This window comes from Osmerus mordax, chromosome 3 (assembly GCF_038355195.1).
Source record: "Osmerus mordax isolate fOsmMor3 chromosome 3, fOsmMor3.pri, whole genome shotgun sequence".
In the NCBI taxonomy this organism is placed as follows: domain Eukaryota; kingdom Metazoa; phylum Chordata; class Actinopteri; order Osmeriformes; family Osmeridae; genus Osmerus; species Osmerus mordax.
In genome coordinates this window covers 23416355-23431354 of record NC_090052.1, presented here as the reverse complement: position 1 = coordinate 23431354, position 15000 = coordinate 23416355, and the positions used below count along the sequence as shown (strand labels likewise).

General features: G+C 52.8%; 1 protein-coding gene across 1 annotated transcript in view; it reads right to left on the bottom strand.

The window, feature by feature from the left end:
- cacna1ha (calcium channel, voltage-dependent, T type, alpha 1H subunit a) overlaps nucleotides 1-15000 on the bottom strand; it is a 52208-nt gene that overhangs the window by 24483 nt on the left and 12725 nt on the right. The window contains 4 exon segments of the mRNA XM_067232777.1: nucleotides 259-418; nucleotides 4932-5029; nucleotides 6079-6212; nucleotides 7310-7421. Coding sequence (XP_067088878.1) covers nucleotides 259-418; nucleotides 4932-5029; nucleotides 6079-6212; nucleotides 7310-7421 — 504 coding nt within the window.

Sequence of the window (15000 nt, the reverse complement as noted above, 5' to 3'; positions counted from 1 at the left end):
ATTTCCCATCACATCCCAGCACACACAGACTGCCCTGAGACACACACACCAGGTGGTGGAGACGCAGAGAGAGAGGGTTGAGGGGACAGAGAGAGAGAGAGAGAGATAGGGAGAGAGAGAGAGAGAGAGAGAGAGAGAAGGAGGGAGAGAGAGAGAGATAGATAGGGAGAGAGAGAGAGAGAGAGAGAGAGAGAGAGAGAGAGAGAGAGAGAGAGAGAGAGAGAGAGAGAGAGAGAGAAGGAGGGAGGGAGAGCTCACGATCGGATGTCCTCCCCCATGAAGCAGCGGTTCCTCAGAAGCCCCGCCCACAGCTGCACGCCCACGATGCCGAAGATGAAGAAGACGAAGAAGCAGAGCAGCAGCACGTTCCCCAGCATGGGCAGAGTGTCCAGCAGCAGGGTCACCAGGATACGCATGCCTGGAGACACACACACACACACACATCAGCAGCACGTTCCCCAGCATGGGCAGAGTGTCCAGCAGCAGGGTCACCAGGATACGCATGCCTGGAGACACACACACACACACACCATACACACACACAGAGACACACACACGCCATACACACCACACACACACACACCATACACACACACAGAGACACACACACACCATACACACCACACACACACACAATGAGATTTGAAAATGAGAATGTTCATATGTATGGTAAAGAGGGAGATAGAGGGCAACAGGAAATGAAACATTGGAGTATTTCTGACATCTCTCATTGGGCCAGGACCCAGCCTGTGGTGTAGTTTAGGAGTGTGTGAGCTTTAAGCGCAACAGTTGTACACAATTGTATAGAAGCCAGTTAACAAAAATATATCCTGGGTGTGTTGAACTAGCTTCGTAGTCTAGGCCCCAGGTTTGGGTTGCTGTGCAGAACATCCTGTATGTGCCGTGTGGACATGATGCATCATGTGAGAGCTTGTGTTACTTTGTGTTGATCCACATGTCGTGCTGTGTGTCATGTGTTCACACACGTGTTGTGTGGTTTTTGTATGATGTATATTTCTGTATGTTTTGTGACTGCTTGTGCGAATTATCCTGATGATGCTGATGATGCTAATGATGGTAATGATGATAATGATGCTAATGATGCTAATGATGATAATGATGCTAATGATGCTAATGATGCTAATGATGCTAATGATGCTAATGATGCTAATGATGCTAATGATGCTAATGATGATAATGATGATAATGATGCTAATGATGATAATGATGATAATGATGATAATGATGCTAATGATGCTAATGATGATAATGATGATAATGATGATAATGATGATAATGATGAGAGGCTAACTAGGTCTGACCCTGACCCAGCCTTGTCACACTCTGAACGTCCTCCAGCCAAGGCTCCAGCTCAGCTCTGGACAGGCTGATCAAGCTGCAGACCACACACACACACACACACCACACACACACCACACACACTGAGTGCTGTTGCGCTAGCCCAGAGCGTGTTGCAGGACGACCCAGGTCAGCGGATGCAGACGGGTCCCTCTCAGACCCCCCCCTCAGACCCTCACACTGCTGGACATGGACCGACCCCCCCCCCTCAGACCCTCACACCGCTGGACATGGACCGACCCCCCCCCTCAGACCCTCACACTGCTGGACATGGACCGACCCCCCCCCTCAGACCCTCACACTGCTGGACATGGACCGACCCCCCCCCTCAGACCCTCACACCGCTGGACATGGACCGACCCCCCCCTCACACCCTCACACCGCTGGACATGGACCGACCCCCCCCCTCAGACCCTCACACCGCTGGACATGGACCGACCCCCCCCTCAGACCCTCACACTGCTGGACATGGACCGACCCCCCCCTCAGACCCTCACACTGCTGGACATGGACCGACCCCCCCCCTCAGACCCTCACACTGCTGGACATGGACCGACCCCCCCCCTCAGACCCTCACACCGCTGGACATGGACCGACCCCCCCCTCAGACCCTCACACTGCTGGACATGGACCGACCCCCCCCTCAGACCCTCACACTGCTGGACATGGACCGACCCCCCCCCCTCAGACCCTCACACTGCTGGACATGGACCGACCCCCCCCCTCAGACCCTCACACTGCTGGACATGGACCGACCCCCCCCCTCAGACCCTCACACTGCTGGACATGGACCGACCCCCCCCCCAGACCCTCACACTGCTGGACATGGACCGACCCCCCCCTCAGACCCTCACACTGCTGGACATGGACCGACCCCCCCCTCACACCCTCACACTGCTGGACATGGACCGACCCCCCCCCTCAGACCCTCACACCGCTGGACATGGACCGACCCCCCCCCTCACACCCTCACACTGCTGGACATGGACCGACCCCCCCTCAGACCCTCACACTGCTGGACATGGACCGACCCCCCCTCAGACCCTCACACTGCTGGACATGGACCGACCACCCCCTCAGACCCTCACACCGCTGGACATGGACCGACCCCCCCCCCTCAGACCCTCACACTGCTGGACATGGACCGACCCCCCCCCTCAGACCCTCACACTGCTGGACATGGACCGACCACCCCCCTCAGACCCTCACACTGCTGGACATGGACCGACCCCCCCCCTCAGACCCTCACACCGCTGGACATGGACCGACCCCCCCCCTCAGACCCTCACACTGCTGGACATGGACCGACCCCCCCCTCAGACCCTCACACTGCTGGACATGGACCGACCCCCCCCTCAGACCCTCACACCGCTGGACATGGACCGACCCCCCCCCCTCAGACCCTCACACTGCTGGACATGGACCGACCCCCCCCTCAGACCCTCACACTGCTGGACATGGACCGACCCCCCCCTCAGACCCTCACACTGCTGGACATGGACCGACCCCCCCCCTCAGACCCTCACACTGCTGGACATGGACCGACCCCCCCCTCAGACCCTCACACTGCTGGACATGGACCGACCCCCCCCTCAGACCCTCACACTGCTGGACATGGACCGACCCCCCCCCTCACACCCTCACACTGCTGGACATGGACCGACCCCCCCCCCTCAGACCCTCACACTGCTGGACATGGACCGACCCCCCCCCTCAGACCCTCACACTGCTGGACATGGACCGACCCCCCCCCTCAGACCCTCACACCGCTGGACATGGACCGACCCCCCCCCCTCACACCCTCACACTGCTGGACATGGACCGACCCCCCCCTCAGACCCTCACACTGCTGGACATGGACCGACCCCCCCTCAGACCCTCACACCGCTGGACATGGACCGACCCCCCCCCCTCAGACCCTCACACTGCTGGACATGGACCGACCCCCCCCCTCAGACCCTCACACTGCTGGACATGGACCGACCACCCCCTCAGACCCTCACACTGCTGGACATGGACCGACCCCCCCCCCTCAGACCCTCACACCGCTGGACATGGACCGACCCCCCCCCTCAGACCCTCACACTGCTGGACATGGACCGACCCCCCCTCAGACCCTCACACTGCTGGACATGGACCGACCCCCCCCTCAGACCCTCACACTGCTGGACATGGACCGACCCCCCCCCTCAGACCCTCACACTGCTGGACATGGACCGACCCCCCCTCAGACCCTCACACTGCTGGACATGGACCGACCCCCCCCTCAGACCCTCACACTGCTGGACATGGACCGACCCCCCCCCTCACACCCTCACACTGCTGGACATGGACCGACCCCCCGCCTCACACCCTCACACTGCTGGACATGGACCGAGTCTGGCTCCTCGGCTGCTGGGTGTGTGTGTGTGTGTGTGTGTGTGTGTGTGTGTGTGTGTGTGTGTGTGTGTGTGTGAAAAGACAGTGTCTCTATGTAAGTGGGTGAGTTTCTATAAAAAGAGAGAGAGAGAATGTGAGTGTGATCGAGTAAGAAAGGATTATGACTATTTATGATTCTTTGTCTGTGTGTTGTTTACTGCTGTCACACACAGACACACACACACACACAGACACACACACAAGTGCATGTATATATCCATGTCTGTATGTGTGTGTGTACTGTACGTGCATGTATATATCCATGTCTGTATGTGTGTGTGTACTGTACGTGCATGTATATATCCATGTCTGTATGTGTGTGTGTACTGTACGTGCATGTATATATCCATGTCTGTATGTGTGTGTGTACTGTACGTGCATGTATATATCCATGTCTGTATGTGTGTGTGTACTGTACGTGCATGTATATATCCATGTCTGTATGTGTGTGTGTACTGTACGTGCATGTATATATCCATGTCTGTATGGGTGTCTGTGTGTTTATGCCGGTGATGAGTAAAGTCTAGAGAACCTAGAATGCTTTATAACAGTGTTTGAATAACCTGCTTTGGTCATAGAGGCCCATACAAATACACACACACACACACACACACTTTTAACACACACACACACTGTTAACACACACATGCACCCTCAAATCATCTTTACTCACATCACCACTCATGCTCTCAAATCCTAATCAACACACACACACACACTTTTAACACACACATGTACACATCATCATTATTCTTGCAGGAGCACTGTAAGTGCCCCTTCTCACACGCTAAGAGCTGCCTTATTCTGGAAAAGTGGGGTGATTACTCAAACACACAGCACCGCGTCATAACGGCCCTCTACTCTGAAACATACACTGACTTCTTCTTTTACAACTTACGGCCAATACTGAAACCAAGAGCTAGCCCTGGCTGCCATGGCTGTAGTAACCTTGGCTGCAGTAAACTTAGCTGCAGTAACCTTGGCTGCAGTAACCTTGGCTGCAGTAACCTGGGCTGGCATGCAGGTGGTGGTCCAGGGTTTTAGGGTTAGGGTCCTGTGTTAGTGTATAGTTTGGGGTGAGGGTGAAAGTCAGTTGAAGGGTTAAAGGTCAGGTGAAGGGTTAAAGGTCAGGTGAAGGGTTAAAGGTCACTCACTGGGGACCCTGTTGATGGCTCTGAGAGGCCGGAGGACCCGGACCGTACGGATGGCTGACAGGCTGGCGTTGTGTCCATCCAGAGAATACTCCATCATCCTGCACAGCCAGAGACACACAGCCCACACACACATGAGCATTTGTCTCCAGTCTGTGTCAGCACTTGCACAAGATAAACAAGGTGTAGTGGTGTGTAGTGAAGTGAAGACACACTCATCTGACACTGACAGTCTACAGAAACATGCGCTCTATCATAAATCCCTATCTGCCATGTTTCCATCAAAGGCTGAAAACATGGTATAGACTGATATAAGCACGCTCACACACACACACACACACACACACACACACACACTCACACAGACACACTCACACACACACACACACACACACACTCACACACACACACACTCACACACACACACACACACACACACACACTCACACACAGACACACTCACACACACACACACACACACACACACACTCACACACACACACACACACACACACACACACTCACACACAGACACACTCACACACGCTCACACACACACACACACACACACACACACACACACACACTCACATACAGACACACTCACACACACACACACACTCACACACACACACACACTCACACACAGACACACTCACACACGCTCACACACACACACTCACACACAGACACACTCACACACACACACACTCACACACACACACACACACACACACACAGACACACTCACACACAGACACACTCACACACACACACACACACACACACTCACACACAGACACACACACACACACACTCACACACAGACACACTCACACACGCTCACACACACACACACACACACACACACACACACACACACACACACTCACACACAGACACACTCACACACAGACACACTCACACACACTTGCAGTAACATCCTCCATCTCTGTCTTGTGTGGGGCAACGTTTGGAGATAACCTGCCCTTTGGCTGAGCAGATATGTGTTTGTAAGTGTGTGTGTGAGGCCTAATGCTGCTGTCTGAGGTGACCATCAGCAGACAGGGAAGGTGAGGAGGAAGTGATCTGAAGCTGCCGGCTTCTCCTGCTGGTATGCAGGTGAGGCTGGTGACGTCACAGTACCCACCCTGCCATGACGATGAAGAAGTCTAGACGGTTCCAGGTGTCACCAAGGTAACACTTGGAACCAAAGATGCCGAGAGCCACCATCTTGACGACCATCTCCACGGCGAAGAAGGCGAAGATGCAGTCATCGAGGACCTAGTGACACACACACACACACAGGCGTAGTGAGGTCTTACAATCACCAGGCTGACTAGGAAAGTCTGGTCGAGGATGGAAGTTGGAGAGAGTTGAAGGGTGACAGGGTGACAGGGTGACAGGGAGACAGGGTGACAGGGAGACAGGGTGACAGGGTGACAGGGACACAGGGTGACAGGGAGACAGGGTGACAGGGAGACAGGGTGACAGGGACACAGGGTGACAGGGAGACAGGGTGACAGGGAGACAGGGTGACAGGGTGACAGGGTGACAGGGAGACAGGGTGACAGGGTGACAGGGACACAGGGTGACAGGGAGACAGGGTGACAGGGTGACAGGGTGACAGGGAGACAGGGTGACAGGGTGACAGGGTGACAGGGAGACAGGGAGACAGGGTGACAGGGAGACAGGGTGACAGGGTGGACAGGGTGACAGGGAGACAGGGTGACAGGGTGACAGGGAGACAGGGTGACAGGGAGACAGGGAGACAGGGTGACAGGGAGACAGGGTGACAGGGTGACAGGGAGACAGGTGACAGGGGTGAAGGGTGACAGGGTGACAGGGAGACAGGGTGACAGGGAGACAGGGTGACAGGTGACAGGGAGACAGGGTGACAGGGTGACAGGGAGACAGGGTGACAGGGAGACAGGGAGACAGGGTGACAGGGAGACAGGGAGACAGGTGACAGGGTGACAGGGTGACAGGGAGACAGGGTGACAGGGTGACAGGGAGACAGGGTGACAGGGAGACAGGGTCGGGCAGGGTGACAGGGTGACAGGGTGACAGGGAGACAGGGTGACAGGGTGACAGGGAGACAGGGTGACAGGGTGACAGGGTGACAGGGAGACAGGGTGACAGGGTGACAGGGTGACAGGGTGACAGGGTGACAGGGTGACAGGGAGACAGGGTGACAGGGTGACAGGGTGACAGGGTGACAGGGTGACAGGGAGACAGGGTGACAGGGTGACAGGGAGACAGGGTGACAGGGTGACAGGGTGACAGGGTGACAGGGTGACAGGGTGACAGGGAGACAGGGTGACAGGTGACAGGGTGACAGGGTGACAGGGAGACAGGGTGACAGGGAGGAAGGTACCCACCTGCAGTATGAGGCACCAGTCTGACTGACAGGTGACGTCCTCGCAGGGCTGGAACATCCCCAGAGTGACACAGTTGAGCAGAATGACGAGCATGGACACGTGCTCGAACCACGTGGAGCCGCAGGGTTAGGGAGAACACTGGACAACACTGCAGTAAGAACCCTCCCATGCCCAGCTAGGACTCACTAACTACCCCCACCTGGGCAGGCAGGCACATGGCTCTCTGGAGCCGTGTTTCAAGATTGGAGAAAAATAAGACAAAAAAATGAGACAGGAAAGAAAGACAGGAACAGAGACAGAGAGACAGAGAGAGAGAGAGGCAGAGAGAGAGAGAGAGAGAGAGAGACAGAGAGACACAGAGAGAGAGGACAGAGAGAGAGACAGAGAGAGAGAGACAGAGAGAGAGAGAGAGATAGACAGAGAGAGAGAGACAGGGAGACAGAGAGAGAGACAAAGAGAGACAGAGAGAGAGAGACAGAGAGAGATAGACAGAGAGAGAAAGAGAGACAGAGAGAGAAAGAGAGACAGAGAGACAGAGAGACAGAGAGAGAGAGAGACAGAGAGAGAGACAGAGAGAGACAGAAAGAGACAGAGAGAGAGACAGAGCCAAATAAGGACGGACTCTAATAATGGCTCCAAATTAGAACATAGTACTTGCTTTGGCGTTTTAGTCAGTTGAGACTGTTTGCACCCCAGATTAAAGCTGTGGTGCATTGTTGACACACCACACACACACACACAGCTAGTGCTGAGTTGCAGCATGAGCAGCAGAATGGGCATTCCCAGGGTGATGCAGAGCTCTAATTAGGAGACAGTGTGGAGGCAGAGTTTACACCAGACGGGATGGATGCTACACAGGAGAACCATCCAGCCCTTCACCAGAGCCCTGGACCCTCTCTGCAGCCACTACAAGGTACAGGACAGACACACACACACTAGCACACACACACACTAGCACACACACACACTAGCACACACACACACTAGCACACACACACACCAAGCACACACACACACTAGCACACACACACACTAGCACACACACTAGCACACACACACACTAGCACACACACACACTAGCACACACACACCTAGCACACACACACTAGCACACACTCTCACTTACCAGGCGCAGACACAAACACATGCACACAAGCATATACGCGCTGACCAGCTGGCACACACACACACAGAGAAGTGTGTGTTCCTAGGGTTGTATTTTGTACGTCTGAGTTGTGAAATGGGAGGTGAATGACACCCAGCTTGTCCTTAGCGGTACTGAGACTGTAGAGGCAGCAGTTTGCCTCCCCTGACACGTAGAACAACTGGGTCTCTATCTGACTCTACTGCTCTCACTGTTTCCCAGAGATAGGAAGTAACAAGAACAAATACTACTTTACTGTACTTAAGAAGATTTTTCTGGTATCAGTTCTGTCCTTCACAATGTGTTTTTTTGTCTGTTTTCTTTATACTTTAACTTCTTAAATGTTTTACACAAATTTCTGTACTTTCTACTTCTTACATTTTAAAGCCAGGCTTGTTACTTTAGTTTTAATCTGTATTTGGCTGGCAATATTATGTATTTTTGTGCCTTTTTTATTTCCTGTCTTTCATGCACAACAAACGTAACCTAGTAAAAGCTACTATAGAGCAAGACAGAAGACAACAAGATTTTTATTTTTTTATAAAACCTTGAAAAAATAGTTTGGAAAAAGCTAGCATTTTTAAATGTTTTGTGTGAGATAAAAGTATTTTTTTCTCGAAGTTTGAAAAAAATGTGTTTTATACATGAGTATATGTAGGCCTACTTCTACTTGAAAAAGTTTCTAAAAGTTTAGAAAATATTTCCTAATATTTTTTTTCAAGCTTTGAAAAAGGGTTATGGGGAAAAAAATCTAAAGGTTGACAAAAAAGTTTGAAAAAATGGTTTGGGGATTATATTTTTTGAAAACAAGTTTCTAAAGGTTCAGAATTTTTTGGGGAACGAGAGGTTAGATTTTTGGGGGGGGACCAGTGTATTTTTAAACATGAGTATCTGAACTTCTACTTGAGTGAAGGATGTGTGTACTTCTGCCATCTCTGCCATCTCCTGGTTTCCTACATCCAGTCCCTAACCCTAAACTTAACCCTAACCTTAATCCTTACAACCTAAACTTAACCTAACCCTAACCTTAACCTTCTCCTGGTTCTATAAACAACTTCTGAACATCGAGTGCATGCATGATTCTAGCACACTGCAGGATCCAAGTCACGTTGTAGGAGCCTCACTAAATGCTTAGATTACAAATCCTTACACGCTTAGAACACGGCTCCAACCTTCACAAAGACCCATGCCCATGACCTGTCCGTTCTCCTTTCTCTGTCTCCTCAGGAATTAAACAGCAGGTGGATGTGTGGCTGCTGTGGTCCTCCTCTGTCTAATTCCTCTTTAATCTTCCCAGTCAACACTTTCTGAGGCCCGTTCGGTCTCTCTCTGTGACACACACACACGCGTGTGCAGAGTGGCACTTGCACACAGGCTCATGCACCTGAGCTGGGCTCCAGGCAGCAGAGTTACTGGATGTTTCAACAGCATCCAGTCTGGTGTAACACACCCACTGTAATGCACAAAAAACACACAGAACTGCTGATGTACAGAGCCAGTGATGTGCACACACACACGCACACGCACACACACACAATATATTTTTAGGTCTCACACAAAGGGCAGAGTAGCACTGCAGTATAACATCCTGGTGACAAAGAAGCTTTACACCCCTGCATTGAGCTCACTCTCTCTCTCTCTCTCTCTCTCTCTCTCTCTCTCTCTTACACACACACACACACACACACACACACACACAAACACGCTCACACACACAAACAGGTACACTGTCAAACCAGCTGTAGTGGAGATGTCAGGTGAGTGTTGGTGCATATACAACACAGACTGCACCTCAGAGAGGCAGAGGGAGGCAGGAAAGGAGGCAGAAGGAGAGATAGAGACAGACAGGGAGAGAGAGAGAGAGAGACAGTCAGGGAGAGAGGGAGAGAGAGAGATAGAGACAGACAGGGAGAGAGGGAGAGAGAGATAGAGACAGACAGGGAGAGAGAGATAGAGACAGACAGGGAGAGAGGGAGAGAGAGAGATAGAGACAGTCAGGGAGAGAGGGAGAGAGAGAGAGATAGAGACAGACAGGGAGAGAGGGAGAGAGAGAGATAGACAGACAGGGAGAGAGGGAGAGAGAGATAGAGACAGACAGGGAGAGAGAGATAGAGACAGTCAGGGAGAGAGGGAGAGAGATAGAGACAGACAGGGAGAGAGGGAGAGTGGTGCATAATCAAGAGGCAGGACACATGAAGAGAACAAAGACCGAAAGCTGTCAGAAGGGCTGAACCACTGCTGCTCAGAGACAGGTACAGAGCAGTGAGACAGGTACAGAGCAGTGAGACAGGTATGGAGCAGTGAGACAGGTACAGAGCAGTGAGACAGGTACAGAGCAGTGAGACAGGTACGGAGCAGTGAGACAGGTACGGAGCAGTGAGACAGGAGCAGACACACAGGCTAGGCCAGAGAAGTTAACTGAGGCCCTGCTTCGATGCACTGTGACTGGGAGAAGATATCCCAGTTAAGGACTGGTCACAGGGCAGCTCCTGGTCACAGGGCAGCTCCTGGTCACAGGGCAGCTCCTGGTCACAGGGCAGCTCCTGGTCACAGGGCGACTCCTGGTCACAGGGCAGCTCCTGGTCACAGGGCGACTCCTGGTCACAGGGCAGCTCCTGATCACAGGACAGCTCCTGGTCACAGGGCGACTCCTGGTCACAGGCAGCTCCTGTTCACAGGGCAGCTCCTGGTCACAGGCGACTCCTGGTCACAGGGCAGCTCCTGGTCACAGAGCTAAGAGCGTCTCTCACATCAGCGTCTACACACACTCCAGTCACCGAGATCGATGGGTTTGGGCTTTAAGATAGTTGCTGGCAGACACACGCACACCAAGACAGACACCACAACATTGATCAAGTGCTGTCCCAGAGTGGATTGGGGCTAATGGAGCTCTCAGACGCTGGGACAGGATGTGTGAGTGGAGGATCCGTCGAGTCATCATAACCCATAATGCATCACAAATGGATTGCATCCTCCATGTTTTATTCTTTCTCCATGTCTCTCTCTCTCCTGTCTCTCTCTCTCATATTCTCTCTCCCGTCTCTTTCTCCTGTCTCTCTCTCTTTCTCTTGTCTCTCTCTCTCCCTAGCTCCCACTTGTCCCCTGTCCCTTCCTCTCTCTTTTTACCTTTATCTCCTCCCTTTTTATCTCTCCATCTCTCCGTCCCCGTTGTGGGGGGGTGAGAGTTGAAGGGCAGGTGGAGGGCAGCAGACAGCTCCAGTTAGTCAGCAGGTGAGCGCTGGGGGCAGGCGGGGGACATGAGAGAGGGGGTAAGGGGGAGGAGAGGAGGAGTGTGGATGGATGGGTGGAGTAATTACAGGAGCAAAGAAGGATTGATAGTATAGTTTAGTGCTATTGACCTGACTCTGCAAGTCTGGGCTTCACTAGAAGACTGTTGTGTGTGTGTGTTCATTATGGTTCCATCCCTTTGTTCTTCTCATCTCTATCTCTCTGTTTCTTCTCCTGCCAGCTTTCACTCTCTTATTCCTCTCCTCCTCTCCTCTCCTCCCCCTCCTCCTCCCCCTCCTCTCCTCCTCCTCCCCCTCTCCTCCTCCTCCCCCTCCTCTCCTCCTCCCCCTCCTCCTCTCCTCCCCCTCCTCCTCTCCACCCCCTCCTCTCATCCTCCTCCCCTCCTCCTCTCCTCCCCCTCCTCCTCCCCCTCCTCCTCTTCACCCTCTCCTCCTCCTCCCCCTCCTCCTCCCCCTCCTCCTCTCCTCCCCCTCCTCCTCTCCTCCTCCTCCCCCTTTCCTCCTCCCCCTCCTCCTCTCCACCCCCTCCCCCTCCTCCTCCTCTCCACCCCTTCCTCCTCCCGCTCCTCCTCTCCTCCTCCTCCTCCTCCCCCTCCCCCTCCTCCTCTCCTCCCCCTACTCTCCTCCTCCTTCCCCTCCTCCTCTCCACCCCCTCCTCCTCTCCTCCTCTCCTCCCCTCCTCCTTCTCTCCTCCTCTCCTCCTCCCCCTCCTCCTCTCCCCCTCCTCCTCTCCTCCTCCTCCCCCTCCCCCTCTCTTCCTCCCCCTCCTCCTCCTCCTCATATCTTTCTGCAGTCTTTCATTCAACTCCCTCCTTTTCCTATTTTCCTTTTCTTCCTCCATGCTCTTCTGCTGCTCATATTGTGAGCTTCCTCTCTCTTGCTCTCTTTCTCTCTCTCTCTCTCTCTCTCCCTCTCTCTCCATCTTTGGGCATTCGACTGAGCTTCTCACCAGATGCTGTATTTTATTTGATTGAGTTGATTAATCATTTATTTCACCATCTGGAGCATGTGCAGTACCTTCCTCTGAAGCTCCCCCAGCAATGTCCTGCTCACTGTCTCCCCCAGCGCTGCCTGTGTGTGTGTGTGTGTGTGTGTGTGTGTGTGTGTGTGTGTGTGTGCATGTGTGTTCTGTACTGTACATGCAGGACTTTCCCTAAGGATCAGGAGACTCTGAAAAATAACATAAATCAACATGTCCCTGAATCCCTCCCTCCCTCCTGCAGAGGGGCAGAGGGGCAGGGGGGCAGAGGGCAGGAGGGGGCAGGGGGGCAGGGGGGCAGAGGGGCAGAGGGGCAGGGGGGCAGAGGGGCAGAGGGCAGAGGGGCAGAGGGGCAGGGGGGGCAGGGGGGCAGAGGGGCAGAGGGGCAGAGGGGCAGAGGGGCAGAGGGACAGAGGGGCAGGGGAGGCAGTGACACAGGCAGAGCAGGATCCCCTTTCTGGGAGGGGAGTCTCCCTGAGACCGCCCCCCCTCCTGCAGCCACACAGACCTGTCAGCCATGTGCTCCTCCTGGAGACACAGAGCTGCTGCTCTGGAAGCTCTGCTCTGTGTTGGTTGAAACGCAAAAACCTTGGTTGGGTAGCTGTCGAGTGTGTGTGTGGTGTACGTGTGTATTTGTGTGTATGTGTGTGTACGTGTGTGTGTGCTTTCTCAAGAGCAAGTAAAGGGCACTACAAGGGGAGTTTATACAGCATGTGTCCCAAGGTGAAGGTACTGTGTGTGTGTGTGTGTGTGTGTGTAACGTATGGGGTGACCGAAGCTTTCCAGGAATAGAGCAGCACCTGGAGGGCTTGGCCCTCAAACCTAAACCATACACACACACACACATGAGGGGCAAAATTACACCTTGTCCTTGAGCTGCTGTCTGTTGACCCTAACACACTCTTTCTCACACACACACACACACACATTCTCTCTCTCACACACACACACTAACACACTCTCACACACACACTAACATTACCCAGATGAGCCCTGAGGACACACACACACACACACACACACACACACACACAGACAGAGTGGTTGTGGTAACAGCTGGAGAGAATCACTTTCAGTTCCAGAGAACCAGCGGCAGGTGAATGCAGGAGAATCTCCACACAATTACACATCACTGGCAGACAGGCAGACAGGCAGACAGTCAGACAGACAGACAGACAGACAGACAGACAGGTAGGTAGGTAGGTAGGTAAGTCGGTGATGTGAAGTGAAGGTTGTTTCGTCACAGCATGTGTCAAAGGTAATCCATAGTTGTTTACATCACTATATTGGTATAATTATTGTATCCCTTTTTATTTATCTGTTATTCTCTCTCTCTCCATCTGTCTGTTTATTGCTGACACAGTTTCAACAGGGTTCTGGTTGCTTAGTAACCTGGTGCAAGCAGAGGATTCCAGTGAGAGAGAGAGAGAGAGAGAGAGAGAGAGAGAGAGAGAGAGAGAGAGAGAGAGAGAGAGAGAGAGAGAGAGAGAGAGAGAATGAGAGAGAGAGAGAGACAGAGAGAGAAATATGCATGAAATGTGATTCGAATGCACAGAAATGGAGAAAGAGGCATCTGTGTTCCTCAGTTGCAGGTTGATTGAGAACAGTCGACCAGGCAGCAGTAGAGAACAGAACTGTAGCAGGATATGCTGATCCTCATCCCCTCCAACACAACAACATATCCACCAATGCAGCTCATGTCAGTCACACACCTGGTCTACTAGCAGAGCAGCACCAGCTATCTACAGCTACGTTACTCTGAAAGAACCATAGGCTCTATTAAAGGTTAATCTACCAGCGACACAGTAAATAACACCCTGGTGTGCAGTCAGAGTACTCTGCAGTTCATCACTGTCATGGGAAGAATAAGAGCAAATCTGTACAGTGTGTGTGTGTCTTCAATCTCTCTGCCCTAATCTAACATATACTGACATTTACTTTTTGACTGTCACAAATCAAACCAACCACGTACATAAACATACACACACATACATACACCCACACCCACACCCACACCCACACCCACACACACACACACACACACAAGGTCAATGTAGACTCATTGCGTCTTCATCTACCAGATGGCCCTGCCTGGCAACATATGGACATCTGGACCTACTCCAAGTCACGAGTCTCACACACACACACACACACACACACACACACACACACACACACACTCGGTGGAGTGAAGTGAGAATATTAGGTCTGATATCCTGCTTAATCCAAAAGATGACAAACATTTACCAGGAACACACACGCAAACACACAAACGCCAGAGCTGAGTGTAATCAGGTGTATACATCCCTGATCCAGTGGG